We start from the raw sequence: 23,879 nt of genomic DNA, 5'->3' as shown, positions 1-23,879 counted from the left end.
AAAGAAAAGGTACAAGGACTGCCTAAAGAAATCTCTTGGTGCCTGCCACATTGACCACCGCCAGTGGGCTGATATCGCCTCAAACCGTGCATCTTGGCGCCTCACAGTTTGGCGGGCAGCAACCTCCTTTGAAGAAGACCGTAGAGCCCACCTCACTGACAAAAGGCAAAGGAGGAAAAACCCAACACCCAACCCCAACCCACTAATTTTCCCCTGCAGCCACTGCAACCGTGTCTGCCTGTCCCGCATCGGACTTGTCAGCCACAAACGAGCCTGTAGCTGACGTGGACTTTTACCCCCTCCATAAATCTTCGTCCGCGAAGCCAAGCCAAAGAAAAAAAGTACAGTATAGTATTTTTGTCTTTTAAACTGATTGGTGACAAAGTTGCTTCAAATAAATGAACTGTCATTCTGTATTCAATCATATCTTTACTGTAATTGCCATTAGGCCACCATAACAATTGTAGAAAATCACGATTTCTGATGGTACTTTCACTTGATGAAACATCGCTTCAATATCTGCAGAAATATACAAAAGGCTCTTTACAAAATCTTATCAGAACCCCTATTAAAGTATTGGTTAAATCCAGACCTTGTAAAAGTTGAGAATTCAATGAAATGAAATGATGCTCCACAATCAAATACTAAACATCATTTCTCCTTTTATGGATGTATAACTCCATATTGATGTTAATACCATTTTCTACCATCTTTACGTTCCAAGATATCTTCTGATACCTTTTCTACATAACCCTTGGTTATCATGTCCAACATAACATTGGTATATTCCAAATGAAAGGAAGAATTTCTCTTGAATTTTCTCTTCAAATTCAGCATATGCTGTTCTACGATTATTTAATTATCTGGCATACAAATTTCTCTTCTTCAGAGCTAATGCTATACAGTAATGACCATCAACATGTTTAACAGAATTTGAAATTAAATCCAGAAACTGCTTGTCCTCCTTCGAAGGTTCTTGAATACCTGTGAGACTTTAAGGGAAATCAATTTTAAACTGTTGTTCCCACAGATCATTAAGTTTGGCAACTTAAATTCTGTTGACATTTACATTCAACAACTCCTGATCATTATTCACTTTTCCTCCTAATGGTCCGTTAATTGTCCAACCAAGCAACATTCTCATGGCATAAGGCCCGTCATTTTGACTCCTTATTACTTCGAGGTTTGAGAGCCGTTGGTACATCTCGATTTTGGCATCAATCTTGGGTAAGCAAACGTCTTTTAGATGATCCCACTGTTTGATATCATCTTGATTGGGAATATTCTCTTTATTCATAGGGATAGTCTTCTGAGTATATACACTTGGAAGATCGCAAAATTCATTGCTATTCAATTCAGCAACCTGTAAACTTGAAACTATATCAGTTTCAATGTTCTTTTCATTGTCTTCAACAAGATCTGTGATCTTTTACCACGAAGATTAGGTTTATTCATTAATTCAACAGTACAAAATGGGACGGTGCTTCCTGGATCAAGAAATGTATAGGTCTTCAGTATGAACCTTCTGTTTTTAGATTTAACCGGCACAGGAACTATTGAGAGAGCTTTGTCACCAGCCCCAGTAAGACTGTTTGTCTCAACTGAAGCTCAATCCTCCTTTTTGACTGTGTCTTTAATCCTGGATTTAGACTATTTGATTTCCTTCTCAACTTCGTTGAGTATGTGGTAACTTGGGATGTTTTAAACTGCATATATCACATATGAGACACTTATTACGTTTTGCTGATATGTTCTTTACACAAGAAACCAAGAGGTTAATTTCTCGTCATACGAGCTTTTTCTCCAATCATGAACATTTTTCTAAAGCATGCTTATCTTTGCAATGCAAACAGCTTTCCTGAACAGTCTGATCTTCCTTTTCCTTTGTTTCCTTGTTCTTTTTTGTGCTTGTATCTGACCCAGCAGTAACAAAGGTAATTCCCTTTGGTTTCTGTTGAGATGATGATTTAGACTTCTTTACATCTTTAGGAACTATTGAAGTATCCTTAATATTTCCAAATGCTGGTATGGTGTAAAGAATTCCATTCCAAGAATTGTACAAAATCGATAAAAATGGTGCCCTTTCCAGGAATAATTTTCTCTGCAGCTTTGGTTCTCCATAATCCCTTCAATTTATAAGGTAATTTATTGACAATAATCGACAAATTACCAAGCAAATTCAGCTCTTGCAAATGTACATGACTTCCCATTGCATTACAACATCCTCTCAGAAAAAGTGCATCTGCTTGTAAAGCCTTTGTATCCTCTGATTTTATTGCTGACCAAGAAAGAATCTTGTCCATATGGGCCCCTGCGATTTTATGTTCATTCCCATAATGATGATGCAATAATTTTTTTGCCCTTTTAAAACCTTGTTCTGGATGCATATATTGGCAACTTTTGACTCACTCTTTCCCCTGTCCTCCAGTAGACTGTTCCAGGTAATACAGACAATCTTTAGTGTTTTTAGTATTACTTCCAGTGTGACATTTAAAGGATTTCATGAATGTCAGATATTGTAATGTATCTCCATTAAAAATTGGAATTTCCTTCTTAGGTAAAAAGTATGAACCTTGTTGCTGCGGTAACAGCAGCGATTTAATTTTGCTTTGCTATGAATAATATTATATTGTCTTGTCCACCAGGGCTTGTGACTGGTTGTCTTTTTTTTTTTAAATTTTTTATTTTTCACACCATAAATCACAATAGCCATGATATACACTTTTTCTTTTCCACACATTTACAGTGACTTTTTCTCCCTCCCCCCTCCCTCCTCCCAAGCCACCCCCCCATCCCCCCCCCCCCTCTCATCCATTTTAGTTATACAATCTAGGTTGCATTAATTCAGTTAGACAATGTTGTCATTCAACAAAAATACACCAGAAATTCTACTGAGTCCATTCTTTTCTTCTCTTCTCCTTCCATCAACTTAGGTAATGTTTGTTCCCGGTAGGTTTTCGCTATTGTATTTAATGTAAGGCTCCCATACTTGTTCGAATATTTCAATATTATTTCTTAAACTATATGTTATTTTTTCTAATGGAATACATTTATTCATTTCTATATACCATTGTTGTATTTTCAAATTATCTTCCAATTTCCAGGTTGACATAATACATTTTTTTGCTACAGCTAGGGCTATCTTAACAAATCTTTTTTGTGCATCCTCCAAGTCAATTCCAAATTCTTTATTTTTTATGTTACTTAGGAGAAAGATCTCTGGATTCTTTGGTATATTGTTTTCTGTTATTTTATTTAATATCTGATTGAGATCATCCCAAAATTTTTCTACTCTCTCACATGTCCAGATTGCATGAATTGTTGTTCCCCTTTCTTTTTTACATCGAAAACATCTATCAGATACTGTTGGGTCCCATTTATTTAACTTTTGCGGTGTAATGTATAGTCTGTGTAACCAATTATATTGTATCATACGCAGCCTCGTATTTATTGTATTTCTCATCGTTCCAGAGCATAACTTCTCCCATGTTTCCTTTTTTATCTTTATATTTTAATCTTGTTCCCATTTTTGTTTAGTTTTACCATTTGTTTCCTCATTTTCCTTTTCTTGCAGTTTAATATACATATTTTTTATAAATCTTTTGATTAACATTGTATCTGTAATCACATATTCAAGGTTACTTCCCTCTGGTAAACTCAAGTTGCTTCCTAATTTATCTTTCAAGTAGGATCTCAGTTGGTAATATGCCAGCGCTGTATCTCCCGTTATATTGTACTTATCTCTCATTTGTTCAAAGGATAAGAATCTACTTCCTGAAAAACAATTTTCTATTCTTTTAATCCCTTTTTTTTCCCATTTTCTAAAGGCAAGGTTGTCTATTGTAAAAGGGAGTAGCTTATTTTGCGTCAATATTAGTTTTGGTATTTGGTAATTTATTTTATTTCTTTCTACATGAATCTTCTTCCATATATTGAGGAGATGGTGTAATACTGGAGAAGTTCTATGTTGTACCAATTTTTCGTCCCATTTATATAATATGTGTTCAGGTATCTTTTCCCCTATTTTATCTAATTCTAGTCTCGTCCAGTCTGGTTTTTCCCTTGTTTGATAAAAATCTGATAGGTACCTTAATTGTGCGGCTCTATAATAATTTTTGAAGTTTGGCAATTGTAAGCCTCCTTGTTTATACCATTCTGTTAATTTGTCTAGTGCTATCCTCGGTTTCCCCCCTCTCCATAAAAATCTCCTTATTATTTTCTTTAACTCTTTGAAGAATTTTTCTGTCAGTTGTATTGGCAATGCCTGAAATAAGTATAGTATCCTTGGAAAAATGTTCATTTTAATACAGTTTATCCTTCCTATCAGTGTTAGTGGTAGCTCTTTCCAATGCTCTAAATCGTCCTGTAATTTTTTCATTAGTGGATTGTAATTGAGTTTATATAATTGGCCTAGATTTTTGTTTATTTGCACACCTAGGTATCTTATTGCCTGCGTTTGCCATCTGAATGGGGATTCCTCCTTAAATTTTGAGAAATCCGCGTTATTCATAGGCATTGCTTCACTTTTATTTACGTTTATCTTGTATCCCGACACTTCTCCATATTCCTTCAATTTCTTATATAATTCTTTTATTGATAGTTCTGGTTCTGTTAAGTACACTATCACATCATCCGCAAACAGACTGATTTTATATTCCCTGTCTTTTATTTTTATTCCTTTTATATTATTATCTCTTCTTATCGATTCTGCTAGTGGTTCTATAGCTAGCGCAAACAATAATGGTGATAGTGGGCATCCCTGCCGCGTTGACCTGCTTAAGTTAAATTGCTTTGATACATGTCCATTTACTGTCACTTTCGCTAACGGTCCCTTATATAATGCTTTAATCCAATTAATATACTTCTCCGGTAAACTGAATTTTTGCAATACTTTGAACAAGTAATTCCATTCTACTCTGTCGAAGGCCTTCTCTGCGTCTAAAGCAACTGCTACTGCCGGTGCTTTATTTCCTTCTACTGCATGAATTAAGTTAATAAATTTACAAATATTGTCTGTTGTGCGTCTTTTTTTGATAAATCCAGTTTGGTCTAAATTTACCATTTTCGGTACCTGTTCTGCTAATCTGTTCGCTAATAGTTTAGCTATTATCTTATAATCTGTGTTTAGCAAAGATATTGGTCTATATGACGCTGGTGAGAGTGGATCTTTCCCTTGTTTTAGTATCACTGTAATTATTGCTGTTTTACATGAATCTGGTAAGTTTTGTGTCTCATCAATCTGGTTGATTACATCCAGGAGGGGCGGTATTATTAGGTCTTTAAATGTTTTGTAGAATTCTATTGGGAGTCCATCCTCTCCTGGTGTCTTATTATTTGGTAAATTTTTTATTATCTCTTGTATTTCTACTGTTCCAAATGGTTCTGTTAATTTATTTTGTTCCTCTATTTGTAGTTTTGGTAGTTCAATTTTAGTCAAAAATTCATCTATTTTCCCTTCTTTCCCTTCGTTTTCGGTTCGGTATAATTGTTCATAGAATTCTCTGAAGTTTTCCTTAATTTCTTTTGGATTATATGTAATTTGTTTGTCTTTTTTCCTTGTTGCCAATACCATTTTCTTAGTTTGCTCTGTCTTAAGCTGCCATGCTAGGATTTTGTGTGTTTTTTCCCCTAGTTCATAATATTTCTGTTTTGTCTTCATTATATTCTTCTCCACCTTATATGTTTGTAATGTTTCATATTTTATTTTTTTATCCGCCAATTCTCTTCTTTTGGTTGTATCTTCCTTTATTGCTAATTTTTTTTCTATGTTTATTATTTCCCTTTCCAACTGCTCTGTTTCCTGATTATAGTCCTTCTTCATCTTGGTTGCATAACTTATTATTTGCCCTCTAATGAATGCTTTCATTGCGTCCCATAGTATAAACTTATCTTCCACTGATTCCGTATTTACTTCAAAGTACATTTTTAATTGTTTTTCAATAAATTCTCTAAAATCCTGTCTTTTAAGTAGCATGGGGTTTAATCTCCATCTATACATTCTTGGAGGGATGTCTTCTAGCTCTATTGCCAATAACAGGGGTGAGTGGTCCGATAATAGTCTAGCTTTATATTCCGTTTTCCTAACTCTCCCTTGTATGTGGGCTGATAACAGGAATAGGTCTATCCTTGAGTATGTTTTATGTCTAGTCGAGTAGTATGAGTATTCCTTTTCTTTTGGGTTTTGTTTCCTCCATATGTCCACAAGTTTCATTTCTTGCATTGATTTAATTATAAATTTGGTTACTTTGTTCTTCCTGTTAATTTTTTTCCCCGTTTTATCCATATTTGGATCCAAATTCAGATTGAAATCCCCTCCTATTAGTATGTTCCCTTGCGTATTAGCTACCTTCAAAAAGATATCTTGCATAAACTTTTGATCTTCTTCGTTAGGTGAATATATATTAAGTAGATTCCAAAGCTCTGAATATATCTGACATTTTATCATAACATATCTCCCTGCTGGATCTATTATTTCCTCTTCTATTTTAAATGGCACATTTTTGCTAATTAATATAGCCACTCCTCTTGCTTTTGAATTATACGATGCTGCTGTTACATGTCCTACCCAATCTCTCTTTAATTTCTTGTGCTCCAATTCAGTTAAATGTGTTTCTTGGACAAATGCTATATCTATTTTTTCCTTTTTCAGTAAATTTAGTAGTTTCTTCCTTTTAATTTGGTTATGTATTCCATTAATATTTAGAGTCATATAGTTCAGCGTAGCCATTTTATATTTTGTTTATCTTCTCTTTCCGTTTTTCCATCATTACCTTTCCTCCTTTTCCATTTCTGTTTTCTTATTTTCAACTCTTTACCAGACAACATTCCTACAACATCCAACATTTTCCTTATTCTCCTATTTCTATCTTCTTTATCCCCAATCTCCCCTTCCCCTCCTGAGTTGCCCTTTATCCCTTGTCGGACAACTACATCTCCCCTCTCCATTTGGATTTGCGAATCCACTCGCAAGCGTCAACTGATTTTGCAGTGACCGCTCTTTTCCCCCCACCCAGCCCCCCCCAGAAAAGATTTCGTTTTTTATATGTCACAAAGGTCACTCTTTTAGTTCCCTCCTTATTCTCTCTATTCCATTACCTTCCCTTATTAATTCTTGTCTATACTTTCTATGTTTTCCTCTAATTACAGATACTTTCACATATGCCCATTGTCTCTATTCACTCTTATACCTCTTTACCCGCATACATATCAATCGTGGTCATTTTTACCCTCCTTACCCGTCTTCATCCCTCAGTCTATTTTTGTCTTTGCCCACATACATATCAATCGTGATAATTTTTGCTCTCATTACCCGTCTTCATCCCTCAGTCTATTTTTGTAATTGTTCTGCAAATTTTCGTGCTTCTTCTGGATCCGAGAATAGTCTGTTTTGTTGTCCTGGAATAAATATTTTCAATACCGCAGGATGCTTCAGTGTAAATTTATATCCTTTCTTCCATAAAATCGCTTTTGCTGCATTGAACTCTTTTCTCTTCTTTAGGAGTTCAAAGCTTATATCTGGATAAATGAAGATTTTTTGCCCTTTATACTCCAGTGGTTTGTTGCCCTCTCTTACTTTTTCCATTGTCTTCTCCAGTACCTTTTCTCTTGTAGTATATCTTAGGAATTTTACTACAATAGATCTTGGTTTTTGTTGTGGTTGTGGTTTAGGGGCCAATGCTCTATGTGCCCTTTCTATTTCCATTTCTTGCTGTAGTTCTGGACATCCTAGGGCCTTAGGGATCCATTCTTTTATAAACTCCCTCATATTCTTGCCTTCTACATCTTCCTTAAGGCCCACTATCTTTATGTTATTTCTTCTGTTATAATTTTCCATTATATCTATTTTTTGGGCTAGTAATTCTTGTGTCTCTTTAGTTTTTTTATTAGATTCCTCCAATTTCTTTTTTAAGTCTTCTACCTCCATTTCTGCTGCTATTGCCCGTTCTTCCATCTTGTCCATTTTTTTCCCCATTTCTGTTAAGGTCATATCCATTTTATTTATTTTCTTTTCTGTGTTGTTTATTCTTCTTCTTAAATCATTGAATTCCTGTGTTTGCCATTCTTTAAATGACTCCATGTATCCTCTAACAAGAGCAAGTACCTCCTTTACCTTGCCTATCTTTTCTTCTTCTATTTCCCTGTACTCTTCCTCTTCCTCTTCTTCTTCCTCTAGGTTGACCATCTGTTGTTTCTTTGCTGCCCTTTCCTCCTCTTCTTTCTTGTTTCTATTGTCTTCTGTGGTCTCTTCTTGCTGCAGGTGTTCTGCAGCTGTCGTTGCCGGCTGTGGAGATCGACTCCCCAGCTGGTCCCCCCTCCCGTCGGTGTGTTTTTTTGTATGCGCGGTTGCGCACTTTTACTCGGCTCTGTGAGCCATTGTTGTAGTTCTCTTTCTACCGACCTGAGGTAGTGGGGTCTTCTCTCCACAGCGGGCCTCTTCGGACAGGTAAGGCCTTCACCTTTTTCCTCCGTTGTCTTCTCTTCCTCTCTTCTTTCCGTTGATTTTGATTTTTCTCCTTTTGTCTCCATCTTCTTTCCACCTTTATACTCACTTTTCTTTAACTTGTATTTCTGTGCCTTTGTATTTTCTCTTGTTTTTCCCGACTTTTCTGGAGAGGGCTGGAGTTCACCGTCTGGCCACTACTCCATCACGTGACTCCTCGTGACTGGTTGTCTTGATGTGAATGGAGAAAACAGATCTTGAGCGGGTGCCATAGGTGTAGGTCCTTGAGTTGTAAGTGATGGCATTGATGGAAATCCTTGACTTGTCGCTGGTTCTTCAGTGGTTGAGTATGATCCACTCGCATGGTAGAACTTTTTTCAAATACTCTCCTTCGGGAAGATTCCTATATTGTGTCCTCTGAAGAGATTGAATGTTGCCAGCTCTTTCCATAGGATTGGTCATTGTCATTTGAGCGCTAGCAGTGACACCCGTGGCTCCTTGCTGGAGTCCACTCATTTCTTATGGCTGCGGTGCCCATTGATCTGCTGGAATGTGAGATGTGAGCCCTTTGGGTATTTCACTTTGAGTGATAAATCTTGCAGAAGCCTGACCTAATGCTTTGACTTTGCCCATATTCATAGCTCGTTGTTCCTCAAACTCTAGTCTTTTCTATTCTCTATTCAATAATCTATTTTGTTCTTCACTAGCCATTTGCAATTTCAGTTGCTGATCTCAGCTTCTTTATTCTCAAAAGCCTATCTTTTCTCCAACCACTCATGTTGTGCACTGTTAGTACCCAAGTCTGCTTGCACCTTAGCATGCATAGCTGATATGCTTGAAGTATGCAAAGCTGTTCTTGCTCTAGATGCCTTTGAAGACCTTCCTGTGCTCATAACCTTGAAAATACTATAATCAGGATTCACATCTGAACTCCCAGATACCACTGATTGAGTCTCTATCTTCTGCATTTCGCTTGGTACAGCACCTATAGGGCTTTGTTACATACATTCATCTGTTTCAGTTCCACTAATCTTTAAACCAGCTAATGAGGTCTGCAGTGCCTTATCAGACTTTTCTTCTTGCTTGGTAGTTGAAGCTGCTGCTTCTTTGGTGGCTGGCTCCAACCTTTCACCAAGCATTGTTGGTCTGCCTTGCTGGTACAACTCACAACCAAACAGTTCTTTGAGAAGAGCTGTTTGCTCAAGGCCTTTAGCCTGATGAGACTTCTTCTTATCCATCTTAGGTTCTTCACACTGCAACCTGGCTTCTTCTGGTTCCTGGGAACTGTAAACAAATTTGTGTCTTACATGGTCTCTTTAAGAGAGTTGCTGCTTGGTTGAATCTGTGGTACTTCACACAAGCTGGCTTATCAGGTGTTTATTAATAACAAATTCTGAGCTTCCTGCCAGATTCTGCAAACCATAGCTGCATCTTTTTCAAGGTCACATGTGTCTGGCCAGACCTTGGCTCAATTTTAAACTGCACAATTCACAGACAACATGGACAGATTGTCACAGAATTGGAATATTCTACTTTTACAGCGAGGATGTCTCTTTGCTTTTAAGAAGTTGAGTTCTTTCAGACAAATTTTACAAGCCTTTCTTCTGATCAAAGTTCACAATTAGAATTTTCTGTGAATCAAAATATAGATGACATTTTCCAGGTTCTAATATATCCTAATTACAAAACATGTAATTTTCAAGAAAACATGGGCTATGATATTCCAAATCACTATCTTTTTAATCCAATAAACCAAACTTTGTAGTTGCAGCTTTATGTAGCTTTAATTCATTGATAAAACAGATAAACATTTTGAATAACTTTTCATTAAGATTTTCATAAACAAAGCATATACTATATTTAAAAATATAACTATTTAACTTCAAAGAAATATACAAGAAGAAATAAGACGAATTCAAAGAAAATGATCTTGTCCTCGCATCCCCTTCATAGTTTGTCGAAGAATAAGATGCAAGCTCTTAGTCTGCATGGATATTACATCATAGTCACTATGATAACACAACAAACAATAGACTTTCTTAGAGGCATGCACAAAATTAACTAAGAATTAAAAACACAAGGTTTTAACTTTTACAGTGAGCTCCTGTGGCTCCAAACAGAGATGACCACAATGTTTCTTTTGTTTCTAGTCCCTAGTTACTATTTTGCCCTTAAAATTTGTTCATTTCTGTAAGTTTTTTAAGTCCTAAAAAAAACAGATGAGAAATCAAAAGGCAGGGTTTGTGACAGGGTAAAAAGATAAGTGAAGCAGAAGGCCATTCAGTTCTCTCCATGCTTCAATAAATTTCCTGCCCTTAAATCACATGGATTTTTTGTTTAAAAATCTTTGACTTGAACAGACTCAATAGCTGTGGCTGTGTCAAGGCTTATATAGCACAGAACGGATCATTCTGCCCAACTCACTGCTGGTTAAGTTGGTATTTGGCGCTCATTCCATTTGCCTGGATTGAGCTCATACCTTTATAAACCGCTCCTATCATATCTATATCTAAAGGTCTTTTGAATAATTGTACTTGCTTCTATAGCCTTTTGCAGATGCAAACTATCCTCTGAGTGGAAAATTTGCCCCTCTGGTCTTTCTTGAGTTTTTGCACTCTCACAAATTTATGCCCTTTAGTCCCAGAATTGTGCACCCTGAGATAGATGGTGAACGTTCTCTTCATCCATGTCCCTGATAAAGTTATATACTGCTAAGGTCAGCCCTCAGCCTCCTATGTTCTTGGGAACAAAGATTTCTCTCATACCCTTTCTTTGTAGCTCCCCCAGTCCTGACAACATCCTGGTAAATCTCCACTGCACCCTTTCCATTCTGTTGATATAGTTCCTATAGCTGGGTGAACCTCTACTACCCAGTGAAAACACATCTGATTTCTTCATCCAAATTATTAGATAACAGCTTGGATCCAACGGATACTTGTGGTGCCTCCATAATCTCGTGAAACAATGAAAGAGCAGTTTTTTGGATGTTGGTCAAAGTGCAGTGGCAAACATTTAAAGAGATCTTTCAGAATACGCAGAACTACGTATCCAAAAAGATTCAAGATTTCTTTATTGTCCTGTAATAATATAGAACATGTATTATTACATGAAATTGTCTTCTCCTACCATAGTGTTGGCCAGAGTCCCTTATAGTAAGAGAGAAAGAGAAGCAAGAGAGAGTCAGGACACAGTATGATGACAAACCAAGAAGAGAGGCCATACTGGATCTAGTATAGGTATACTCCATTTTACGAATACTTGTTATGAAATTTTGCTTTTATGAAAGGATTTGAATGGGTTTTCGCTTTTACGAAAATAGCCTTCAATAGTAGTGAATGAGTCTTCTCTTTACACCATTTTGGCTTTCGGAAGATTCATTGGAATGCTCTAGTTTCATAAAGCGGGGTATAACTGTACTGGTTAATGAAACTGGTCAAATGATAGATCTCTTGGTCGGGAGCATTTCGGACACTGACTAAAAATGTCTGTCCTTTAGCATTGTTGTGGGCAAGGATAGAAGTAGACAAGATAAGGAAGTGTTTAATTGGGGAATGGATGATTCCTAAGCAGGAACAAGGGAGAGTAAGTTGGAGATGTTCTCAGGGAAATGCACAACAGAAATAGAACATTACAGCACAGTACAAGCCCTTTGACCCACAATGTTGTGCCAACCCAATGTGGAGGATCTTTAGCGAACATGTATGTGGGATCCTGGACAGGTTTCTCCCAATGAGTCTGTAAAAGATTATAGGGTAAAGGAGGCATGGGGTTGAGAGAGGTCAGTCAGCTGGTTAAAATTAAGAAGGAAGCTTGGCCCCTTTTCCATTGGCACCATGTCTCAGGAATTAACCAGTTAAGGGTCCAGTGGAAAAGGAAAACAATCAACACACTAGTGTGAAACGACATCAAATCACACCAGGGATTGATGGCCTCAACCCCTACTCATATCCCTGCTGTCAGCTGACGCTGGCATGTTGATTAAACAGTGGAAAAAGGACAACTATCCATTCCATTCGAAGGAAGACTTTCCGATCCATGGGGATGAGTTGTGTTCAGTGGGAAAGCAGTCAGTGTCTTGGTTAAAGGTGGCCCAGTGGAAAACAGCACAAATGGCTTCCTATCCCAGGACATTGCACAGCCAATTAACTGGGATGCAGGTGGAAAAAGGGCTACATATATGGTTTAGGAAGCAAAAGTCAGGAAAGGCTCTTGAAAATTATATGGTAACCAGGAAGTCTACTTCAAAACATGGAGGTTAATTGAGGTGTTTTGGTGGCTTGGGCTCGTGAGACAGAAGGGCCTGTTACTGTGTCGTATGTCTAAATCAAAAAATTTAAAGGAGCTTAACAAAGGACTTGGGAGAGCTGGAAGGGGGCACGAGAAGATCTTGGAAAGTAGAATCTTTATACAGATGTCCTCTGGTGTTCTATACATATGTAAAAGAGCATGTGTCTGGAGGCAGAGGGAGTCATGGAGGTCCTAAATGAATATTTAGCTTCAGTGTTCTCCAGGCAGAGGGGCATGGTGAATGTGAGGTTAGTGCAGAACAGGCTTAGAGAACATAGAACACTACAGCCCAGAACAGGCCCTTCCACCCTTGATGTTGTGCCAACCTATATATTCTCACCAAAAAAAAATGAAGCTTTCCCTACCTTGTAACCCTCTATTTTTCTATCATCCATGTGCCTGTCTAAGAGACTCTTAAATGCCCCTATTGTATCACCCTCTACCACCACCCATGGAAATGCATTCCAGACACCCACAACTTTCTGTGTAAAAAGATTACCCCTGATGTCTCCTCTAAACCTTCCTCCCTTCACTTTGTACAGATGTCCTTTGGTGTTTGCTACTCCTGTCATAAGAAAAATGTGCTGGGTGTCTACCTTATCTATTGCCTCTCAGAATCTTGTAGACCCGTATTTAGTCACCTCTCATCCTTCTTTACTCCAGAGTGAAAAGCCCTAGTTTTGCTAACCTTGCCTCAAGGCTTGTTTTCCAAACCATCAACATCATGGTAAATCGCCTCTGCAACCTCTCCATTGCTTCCACGTCCTTCCTATAAGGTGACCAGAGCAGAACACAATATTCTAAGTGTAATCTAACCAGATTTGTAGAGTTGCAACATGACTTCTCAACTCTTTTTTTTTTTAATTTATTATTTTTCACACTATAAACCACATTGATCAAGATACATATATTTTCCTTTTCAAATATATACAATGTCGTTTTCTCCCCCTCCTCCCTCTTCCCATCCCACCCTCCCTACCTCCCCTCCCATTCATTTAAAGTTCAGAATCTAAGATACATTAAACCCGTCAAAAACTGTTGTCACTCAATAAAAATAAACAAGAAATTCCACTGAGTCAATTCTTTTCATTCCCTTCTTCTTCTGTCATTTTAGGTGGTAGATGTCCCCGGTAGGTTTTCTCTATTATGTTTCATGTATGGCTCCCATATTTGTTCAAATATTGTAATATTATTTCTTAAATTATATGTTTTTTTTCTAATGGAATACATTTATTCATTTCTATATACCATTGTTGAATTCTCAAGTTATTTTCTAATTTCCAGGCTGACATAATACATTTTTTTGCTACAGCTAGGGCTATCCTAACAAATCTTTTTTGTGCTCCATCCAAATCGAGTCCAAATTCTTTGTTTTTTATGTTGCTTAGGAGGAAGATCTCTGGGTTTTTTGGTACATTGCTTTTTGTGATTTTATTTAATATCTGGTTTAGATCTTCCCAAAATGTTTTCACTTTCTCACATGTCCAGATTGCATGAATTGTTGTTCCCATTTCCTTTTTACAGTGAAAACATCTGTCAGATACTGTTGGGTCCCGTTTATTTAACTTTTGAGGTGTAATATATAGCCTGTGTATCCAGTTATATTGCATCATACGTAACCTCGTATTTATTGTATTTCTCATAGTTCCTGAGCATAACTTCTCCCATGTTTCCTTCTTTATCTTTGTTTAGATCTTGTTCCCATTTTTGTTTAGTTTTACCATTTGTTTCCTCATTCTCCTTTTCTTGCAGTTTAATATACATGTTTGTTATAAATGTTTTGATTATCATTGTGTCTGTAATCACATATTCAAAATTACTTCCCTCTGGTAACCTCAGACTGCTTCCCAATTTGTCCTTCAAGTAGGATTTCAGTTGGTAGTATGCCAACACTGTATCGTGAGTTATATTATATTTATCCTTCATTTGTTCAAAGGATAATAATTTATTTCCTGAAAAGCAATTTTCTATTCTTTTGATCCTCTTTTCTCCCATTCTCTAAAGGAAAGGTTATCTATTGTAAAAGGGATTAGCTGATTTTGCGTCAGTATTAGTTTTGGTAGTTGGTAATTTGTTTTATTCCTTTCTACATGAATCTTCTTCCAAATATTGAGCAGATGATGTAATACTGGAGAACTCCTACGTTGTACCAATTTTTCATCCCATTTATATAATATGTGTTCAGGTATCTTTTCCCCTATTTTATCTAGTTCTAATCTAGTCCAATCTGGCTTTTCCCTTGTTTGGTAAAAATCTGATAGGTATCTTAATTGTGCGGCTCTATAATAATTTTTAAAGTTTGGTGGTTGTAAGCCTCCTTGTTTATACCATTCTGTTAATTTATCTAGTGCCATCCTCAGTTTCCCCCCTTTCCATAAAAATTTCCTTATTATTTTCTTTAACTCCTTGAAGAATTTCTCCTTCAAGTGTATTGGCAATGCCTGAAATAGGTATTGTATCCTTGGGAAAATGTTCATTTTAATACAGTTTATCCTTCCTATTAGTGTTAGTGGTAAATCTTTCCAATGCTCTAAGTCGTTCTGTAATTTTTTCATTAGTGGATAATAATTGAGTTTATATAGATGGCCGAGGTTTTTATTTATTTGTATACCTAGGTATCGTATTGCTTGCATTTGCCATCTGAATGGTGATTCTTAAATTTTGAGAAATCCGCAATATTCATTGGTATTGCTTCACTTTTATTTGCGTTAATCTTGTATCCCGACACTTCTCCATATTCCTTCAATTTCTTATGTAATTCTTTTATTGATATTTCTGGTTCTGTTAAGTATACTATAACGTCATCTGCAAAGAAATTGATTTTATATTACTTGTCTTTTATTTTTATCCCTTTTATTTTATTTTATGTTCTTATCAATTCTGCTAGTGGTTCTACGGCTAACGCAAACAATAAGGGCGATAGTGGGCATCCCTGCCTTGTTGATCTGCTTAAGTTAAATTGTTTTGATATATATCCATTTACTGTCACTTTCGCCAATGGCCCCTTATATAATGCTTTAATCCAATTAATATATTTCTCTGGTAAACTGAATTTTTGTAGTACTTTGAATAAATATTTCCATTCTACTCTGTCAAAGGCCTTCTCTGCGTCTAAAGCAACCGCTACTGTTGGAGCTTATTTCCTTCTACTGCATGAATTAAGTTAATAAATTTACAAATATTGTCTGTTGTTCGTCTTTTTTTAATAAATCCAGTTTGGTCTAGATTTACTATTTTTGGTACAAGGTCGGCTAATCTGTTTGCTAATAGTTTAGCTATTGTCTTATAATCTGTGTTAAGTAAAGATATTGGTCTATATGACGCTGGTGCGAGTGGATCTTTCCCTGTCTTTGGTATTACTGTAATTATTGCTGTTTTGCATGAATCTGGTAAGCTTTGTGTTTTACCAATCTGGTTGATTACTTCCAGGAGGGGAGGAATTAATAAATCTTTAAATGTTTTATAGAATTCTATTGGGAATCCATCCTCTCCTGGTGTTTTATTATTCGGTAGTTTTTTTATTATCTCTTGTATTTCTACTATTTCATATGTTTATGTTAATTTATTTTGTTCCTCTATTTGTAATTTCCGTAGTTCAATTTTAGTTAAAAATTCATCTATTTTGTCTTCTTTCCCTTCGTTCTCAGTTTGGTATAATTGTTCGTAGAATTCTCTGAAGTTTTCATTAATCTCCATTGGATTATATGTGATTTGTTTGTCTTTTTTCCTTGATGCCAATACCATTCTCTTAGTTTGTTCTGTCTTAAGCTGCCATGCTAGAATTTTGTGCGTTTTTTCTACTAGTTCATAATATTTCTGTTTTGTCTTCATTATGTTCTTCTCCTCCTTATATGTTTGTAGTGTTTCATATTTTATTTTTTTATTTGCTAATTCTCTTCTTTTAGTTGTGTCTTCCTTCATTGCTAATTCTTTTTCTATATTTGCTATTTCCCTTTCCAACTGCTCTGTTTCCTGATTGTAGTCCTTCTTCATCTTGGTTACATAACTTATTATTTGCCCTCTGATGAACGCTTTCATTGCGTCCCATAGTATAAACTTATCTTTCACTGATTCCGTACTTATTTCAAAGTACATTTTAATTTGTCTTTCAATGAATTCTCTAAAATCCTGCCTTTTAAGTAGCATGGAGTTAAATCTCCATCTATACATTCTTGGAGGGATGTCCTCTAACTCTATTGTCAATATCAAGGGTGAATGGTCCGATAATATTCTAGCTTTATATTCTGTTTTTCTTACTCTGTCTTGCATGCGAGCTGATAACAGGAATAGGTCTATTCTTGAGTATGTTTTATGTCTACCTGAATAATATGAATATTCCTTTTCCTTTGGGTGTTGTTTCCTCCATATATCCAAAAGTTGCATTTCTTGCATCGATTTAATTATAAATTTGGTTACTTTGTTCTTTCTGTTAATTTCTTCCCCAGTTTTATCCATGTTTGAATCCAAATTAAGGTTGAAATCCCCTCCTATTAGAATGTTCCCTTGCGTGTCTGCAATCTTCAAAAAAATATCTTGCATAAATTTTTGATCTTCTTCGTTAGGTGAATATACATTGAGTAAATTCCAAAACTCTGAATATATCTGACATTTTATCATTACATATCTCCCTGTTGGACCTATTATTTCCTCTTCTATTTTAATTGGTACATTTTTACTGATTAATATAGCTACTCCTCTAGCTTTTGAATTATATGACGCTGCTGTTACATGTCCTATCCAATCTCTCTTTAATTTCTTGTGCTCCATTTCAGTTAAGTGTGTTTCTTGCACGAATGCTATATCATTTTTTTCTTTTTTCAGTAAATTTAGCAGTTTCTTCCTTTTGATTTGGTTATGTATTCCGTTAATATTTAAAGTCATATAGTTCAACGTAGCCATTTCATACTTTGTTTATCTTCCCTTTCCTTTTCCTCATCATCACCTTTCCTTCTTATCCATTTCTGTTTTCTTGTTTTGAACACTTTATAAGACAACATTTCTAAAACATCAAACGTTTCCCTTATTCTCCTATCTAAAATTTCTTTAACCCCACTATCCCCTCCCCTTCCTGAGTTGCCCTTTATCCCTTGTCGGGCAACCACATCTCCCCTCTCCATTTGGATTTGCGAATTCACTCGCAAGCGTCAACTGATTTCGCAGTGACCGTAACTCCTCCCCACCCAGCCCCCCCAGAAAAGATTTTAATTTTCATATATTACAAAGGTCCCTCTCTTAATTCCCTCCTTACTTCCTCTCTTCTCTTTCTTTCCCTTATTAATTCTTATCTATACTCTATATATTTTTTAAATACGCATACACTCATGTACACACACACACACACACACACACACATATATATATATATATATATATATCCATATACACACATACATATAGTTCGTGGTCATTTTTGCTCTCGTTACATGTCTTCATCTCTCTGTCTGTTTTGTAGTTGTTCTGCAAATTTTCGTGCTTCCTCCGGATCCGAGAATAGCCTGTTTTGCTGCGCTTGAATAACTATTTTAAGTACCACTGGGTACTTTAGCATAAATTTATATCCTTTTTTCCATAGGATCGCTTTTGCTGTATTAAACTCCTTTCTCTTCTTCAGGAGTTCAAAACTTATGTCTGGATAGAAAAATTTTTTTTGACCTTTGTATTCCAGTGGCTTTTTGTCTTCTCTTATTTTCTTCATTGCTTTCTCCAATATATTTTCTCTTGTTGTATATCTTAGGAATTTTACTAAAATGGATCTTGGTTTTTGTTGTGGCTGTGGTTTCGGGGCTAATGTTCTATGTACCCTTTCTATTTCCATTTCTTCCTGTAATTCTGGTCTTCCTAGGACCCTGGGGATCCAATCTTTTATAAATTCTCTCATATTCTTGCCTTCTTCATCTTCCTTAAGGCCCACTATCTTTATATTATTTCTTCTATTATAATTTTCCATTATATCTATCTTCTGAGCTAACAGCTCTTGTGTCTCTTTAACTTTTTTATCAGATTCTTCTAATTTCTTTTTTAAGTCCTCTACTTCCATTTCTACGGCTGTTTCTCGTTCTTCCACCTTGTCCACTCTTTTTCCTATATCTGACATGACCATCTCTAATCCATTCATTTTTTCTTCTGTACTTTTAATTCTTCATTTTATTTCACTAAATTCTTGTGATTGCCATTCTTTTACTGATTCCATATATTCTTTAAAAAAAAATCCATTGTCTTGCCCTTCCCTTCTTCTTCCATTTCTCTATGTTCTTCTTCTTCTTCCCCTGGGTTGGTCATCTGTTGTTTCCTTGATTTCTTTTTACTCTCCTTTCTTGTTCTCGTTGTTTTCTATGTTCTCTTCTTGTTGTGCTGTGCCTGTCATTCTCAGCTGTGGAGATCGACTCCTCAGCTGGTCCCCCCCTCCCGTCAGTGTTTTTTTTCTCATATGCATCGCCATTTTTGTATTCCCGAGCTCGGGACTTCGACTGACCTGAGGGAGCGGGCTTCTCTCTCCACGGTGGGCCTCCTCGGACAGGTAAGGCCTTCACCTTCTTCTTCCGATGTCTTTTCTTCTTCTCTTCTTCCCGTTGCTTTCGACTTTTCTTTCTTCGCTGCCATTTTCTTCCCACCTTTACTTTCACTTTATTTTAATTTTTGTGTTTGTGCCTTTGTGTTTTCTGTTTTTTTTAAAACTTTTCCGGAGAGGGCTGGAGTTCCCCGACCGGCCACTACTCCATCACGTGACTCCTCTCCCTCTCAACTCTTGAACTCAATCCTTATGTGCTGGACCATGTTGAGGTTAAGACAGAGAAAGTGCTGGATCTTTGTTCAAACCTTCAGATAGGTAAATCCTCAGGACCAAGTTACTGCAGGAAGTGAGGGAAGATATTACTGGGGTGTTGGCAATAATCTTTGTGTCCTGCCTGGCCATAGGGGAGGAACTGGAGGATTGGCAAATGTAGTCCCCTTGTTTAAGAAAGGAAGTAGGAAGAATCCTGGGAAATATAGACCAGTGAGCCTAACATCAGTGGTTTGTAAACTATTGGAGAGGATTCTTAAGGACCGGATTTACAAGCATTTTGACAAAGAATTCCAAATCCAAATGGACATTCAGGAGACTCTTAGATAGCCATGTGGATGTCAGAAAAATAAAGGATTGTGGGTAGAAGGTCGGGAAAAATTAGATTGTAGAATAGGTTTACATAGGTCAGCACATCTGGAAGGCCTGTACTGTGTTGGACTGTTCAATGTGGCAAAACAGCTTGGATTAAAGGAATGCAGGTGTGGTTGGAAAATAGGTAGGAAAGTAAGTTGAGAAATAGTTTAAAAATAGAAACATAGAAATCACAGGACTGAAAGAGGCCCTTCTAGTCTGTGAACTATTATTCTGCCGAGACCAATGGTTTTCAAACAGCCCCCCTCAACTCCCATTCTGCCTTAAGCAATCCTATGCCATAAATGCTCTATGATTAGTCAGGGATTGGTTAAGGTGGTATGTGAGTGGGAAGGGAAGGTTGAGAATTACTGCTCTCGACCCAAATGATATTGAAATATTTTGCTCGAGAAAAATTGTCATTGGCCATTTCCTTTGAGTTCTGAAAACTGTGCACATGATGAGTCAATTAGGTACGATTCAAACTGTGGTTTTCAAACTTTTTCTTTCCACTCACACACCACCTGAAGCAGTCCCTTACTAATCACAGAGCACTTATGGCATAGGGAAGACTTAAGGTGGAATATGAGCTCTTGGAGGAGGCTTGCACCCAATTCATCGCCCTCCATATCCCAACCAAACATGCACCTGTCCAAATTTTTCTTAAATGTTAACATTGATATGTCAAAAGGATTTGAATCGGTTAGATGAGTGGACAAAGTGACAAATTATAATGCGGGGAAATATCCTTATTAGCAGAAAGAATAAAAGAGATGATCTTAGTCAGTTATGACTTCTGTCGAAGAGAATGTTTATCGTCACTGAACTCGAGGAAGAAGTATGGTGATGTTCTGCCCTATTAAAAGCAAGCTGAATCTTAGCGTCATGGATAGGGACTTAGTCACCCTCTAGGCAGCTGCCTTCATGGGTCACGGGTCCTTAATGAATGTTCCTCCAAATCTGTTCGTTGTCTGTCAAGTGAATGCCCTAAAACGTGTCCTTTGCCCAGAAGACGATGTTTGGAGTTTGGAGAAGACGGGAGATGAACTCGGAGGAGGTCCGTCCGAGTGGCCTTTTGCGTGCAGTGAACTCGATTGCAACCCCTCCCACCACCCCCCAACGTTTTCAGCTGCCTGCAAACGTCAGACAAGTTCAGTTCATTCTTCAAAGAAGAATCATGGTTAATAATAGCGACTGCAGCGAGCCAGACTCCAAAATTAGAGCGTTCCCAGGAACAAAACGACCATGCATTGAGCTCCGCCTTGCATTCGGAGCGGGGTCGCTGAGAGACATGTCGCAGGTAAAACGGCTCCTCCCGCTAAAGGTTTGCCTCTTGCACTTTCAACACTACTTTGTAAAACTGTTCTTTCAACATTGATCACAGGAGCAACAGGTTGTAAAGAAGAAACGGTCGCCAATGAAAGAAGAAGATATCAAAGGAGCACGGAACAAACTGGCCTCCAAACAGACCATCCCCAAATCCAAAACCTACCAGGTGATGCGACAATGTGGTGAGTGAGACGCTTCCTCCTTTCTCGTCCCACAATCTTTTAGAAGCCTGGATATTTTCAAGATGCATCTCTGGTCGCCTTCTGTTCTAAAAGCCAGGTCTTACCATTCGTTTTCCATCGGGCAAATCCCGCACCTGCAAATTCTCATCCTCTCGAATAATAAACGCAACCCCCTCCCGCCACCTCGGAACTGAAGCCAAAGAACCAGGGTAAAAACACACTGTAAGTGCTGGAACTCACACGATTCTGCAGACACCGTGGTTGAGGTAGAAACAAAATGCTGGAGAAGCTCAGCCGGTCCAACAGTGTCCTTCATGTAGCAAAGGCAGAGATACAGAACCGACGTGTCGGGCTTGAAATGTCCTTTAAGTATCTTTGCCACATCGAGGGACCGGCTGAGCTTCTCCAGCAGCTCGCAGCGTTCACAAGAGGTGGCGTTTCAGGCCAGAGACGCCTTCAAGGGACAAGCAAAATACAGGAAAGTGTCTGAATAAAGACTGAAGAATGGGAAAGATGAGAATTGATTTTGGCTCTGTGAAAGGAGACCGACAAAAGGGGAGAGAGAGCACTAGGAGAAAGTTGAGAGAATGAAGAAGGGATCAAGTTCTTAACAGTAACCGAAGAAGTGGATGCTAATGCCAACCAGTTGGAGGGTGCCCAGACAGAATGGAAGGTATTCAACCTCCAGGTTGTGGGTTGTCTCAGTCTGCAGTGCATGAGACCATGGACAGACATGTCAGCAAGGGAACAGGGGGAGGGGAAATTGAAATGGGTGGCTACTCTATTGCAGCCAGCAGCCGAGGTGCTCAACAAAGTGATCTCCAAGTCTTCGATATAGAGGAGACCACAACAGGAGCACCGGATGCAGTAGATAACCCCTGCAGATTCACAAGTGAAGAGTTGCATCGCTTGGAAAGACTGTTTGGGGCCCTGAATGGTAGAGAGGAGAAGTGGGTGCAGGTGGAGCTTCTCCTGTGGTCACAGAGTTAGATGCCAAGGGGTCAATTGGTGGGGAAGGAGGATTGAATGAGGGTGTGGTCCCTGCAGAAGGCAGAGAGGGGAGGAGATTATAATTTCCAATTACTTCTCTGGATCAATCCCTGCTCAGCACTGGATGACTTTACAATCTAGATTCCAAACAATTCACATGTAAATTTATTAAGAACGATTATCCTTGTAAATGGAATGAGGGGATTTATGTTTAGATTAGCGAGGTACAGGTAATGTTTCAAGTCAATGGTCTTTTATCAGAGTTTTGTAAGTGAACACTTGCTACTGTGAAGTTCAATGCTCTATAGACAAGGCACGTGGATGGCTATGAGGTAAGGAAGGTTTTTTGGGGGGTAAGTTTATATAGATTGCACAACATTGTGGGCTGAAGGGCCTGTACTGTAATATTCTATCTTGAGCATCTGGGACATGATGTTGTGGGTCTAAAACAAAGAGAATACTTCCTTAAGGGCTTCCTTGTGTGCAGAAAGAAATACTTTGCAATGGAAGCACAATTAAGTTTTTTTTAGATTGATTCTTAGGACAATGAGTTTGTGGTTTGACCAGCTCTTGCACCTTTGAGATCAAAACAATGTGAGGGGATCTGAATGAAAGGCACAACATTTTTAAAGATGCTTGAATGGTGATGTGGATTCATTTCCCACTGGCCAGGGAGTCAGACTCATGGGGTCATACAAACAGAAACAACTCCTTTGAATCACCTCTTCCATGCTAAATTTTTTGCCCATCTATATGAATGCCATTTGTCCTTTGGTGCCAATTAAAGCATGACTCCACCACCTCCTCTGACTGTGTTCCAGATGTCAATCATCATTCATTCAGATGCCTTGCCATTTGGCGTGGGTGATCATGTCTCTCCATCTGCCACGATCTCTGACCCTCCAAATTGTAGTTGCCTCCCTGTTCTCCTTCGATGAAGGCTCCATCTTTGAGGTGAGACCGTCGTTGATGTTGAGCTCATGATGATACATAAGGGAAAAAAATACTGAAGTGGTTTTCTGGTGCTGCCTTCAACAGTGTCCACACTGGACAGGTATCCCTGGCCTCGGATCAGCAGATTCATCTGCCCAGCGTTTTTAGTTTTACAAACATAAATTCTAATTTGTAAAATCTGTTTGTAAAAAACATCCATCATCTGCAATCTATGGCTTCGTGTGACAACAGGTACTTCACCTTGCCCAAGAGTGGCCTGTGGGCTATCGGACAGAAGGAGCGTTTTATACCTCCTTTTCCTGAGAACTTGCACAGCACCAACTCCGGTAGATGTCAATCACTCTGTTTTTAAAAACAAATTCCTACCTTTCACCTTAAAAGTGCCTTATTGATCATCTTTTAAAAAAAATCAAGGGCAAATACGGGAAACAGAGGATGTTCCGACCTGCTTTATCGCTTAGTTGAGCACCTTGGTTCTGTCCGCCATAATAGTGTGGACCCATTTCAGTTCCCCCTCCCATTCCCTTACTGACATGTCCATGGTCTTGTGCATTGCCAGACT

The 23,879-nt window shown here is 37.8% G+C and overlaps 1 protein-coding gene across 4 annotated transcripts in view; it reads right to left on the bottom strand.

Moving 5' to 3' along the window:
- Window positions 1-10,239: 10,239 nt before the first annotated feature.
- rft1 (RFT1 homolog) overlaps window positions 10,240-23,879 on the bottom strand; it is a 160,800-nt gene continuing 147,160 nt past the window's right edge. For 2 of the 4 annotated variants that reach the window (XM_069939523.1, XM_069939524.1), the window contains exons 12-14: window positions 17,047-17,245; window positions 13,416-13,496; window positions 10,241-10,449 (exon numbers count right to left, since the gene is read on the bottom strand). In XM_069939523.1, coding sequence (XP_069795624.1) covers window positions 13,450-13,496; window positions 17,047-17,245 — 246 coding nt within the window. In that variant the 3' untranslated portion in view covers window positions 10,241-10,449; window positions 13,416-13,449. Of the gene's footprint in view, window positions 10,450-13,415; window positions 13,497-17,046; window positions 17,246-23,879 lie in introns of all 4 variants that reach the window. The other 2 variants (XM_069939521.1, XM_069939525.1) reach the window with 2 other exon arrangements.

The sequence above is a fragment of the Narcine bancroftii genome, chromosome 5, assembly GCF_036971445.1.
Source record: "Narcine bancroftii isolate sNarBan1 chromosome 5, sNarBan1.hap1, whole genome shotgun sequence".
In the NCBI taxonomy this organism is placed as follows: domain Eukaryota; kingdom Metazoa; phylum Chordata; class Chondrichthyes; order Torpediniformes; family Narcinidae; genus Narcine; species Narcine bancroftii.
Note: the sequence above shows the minus strand (reverse complement) of the source record. Positions and strands in the feature narration are given on the sequence as shown.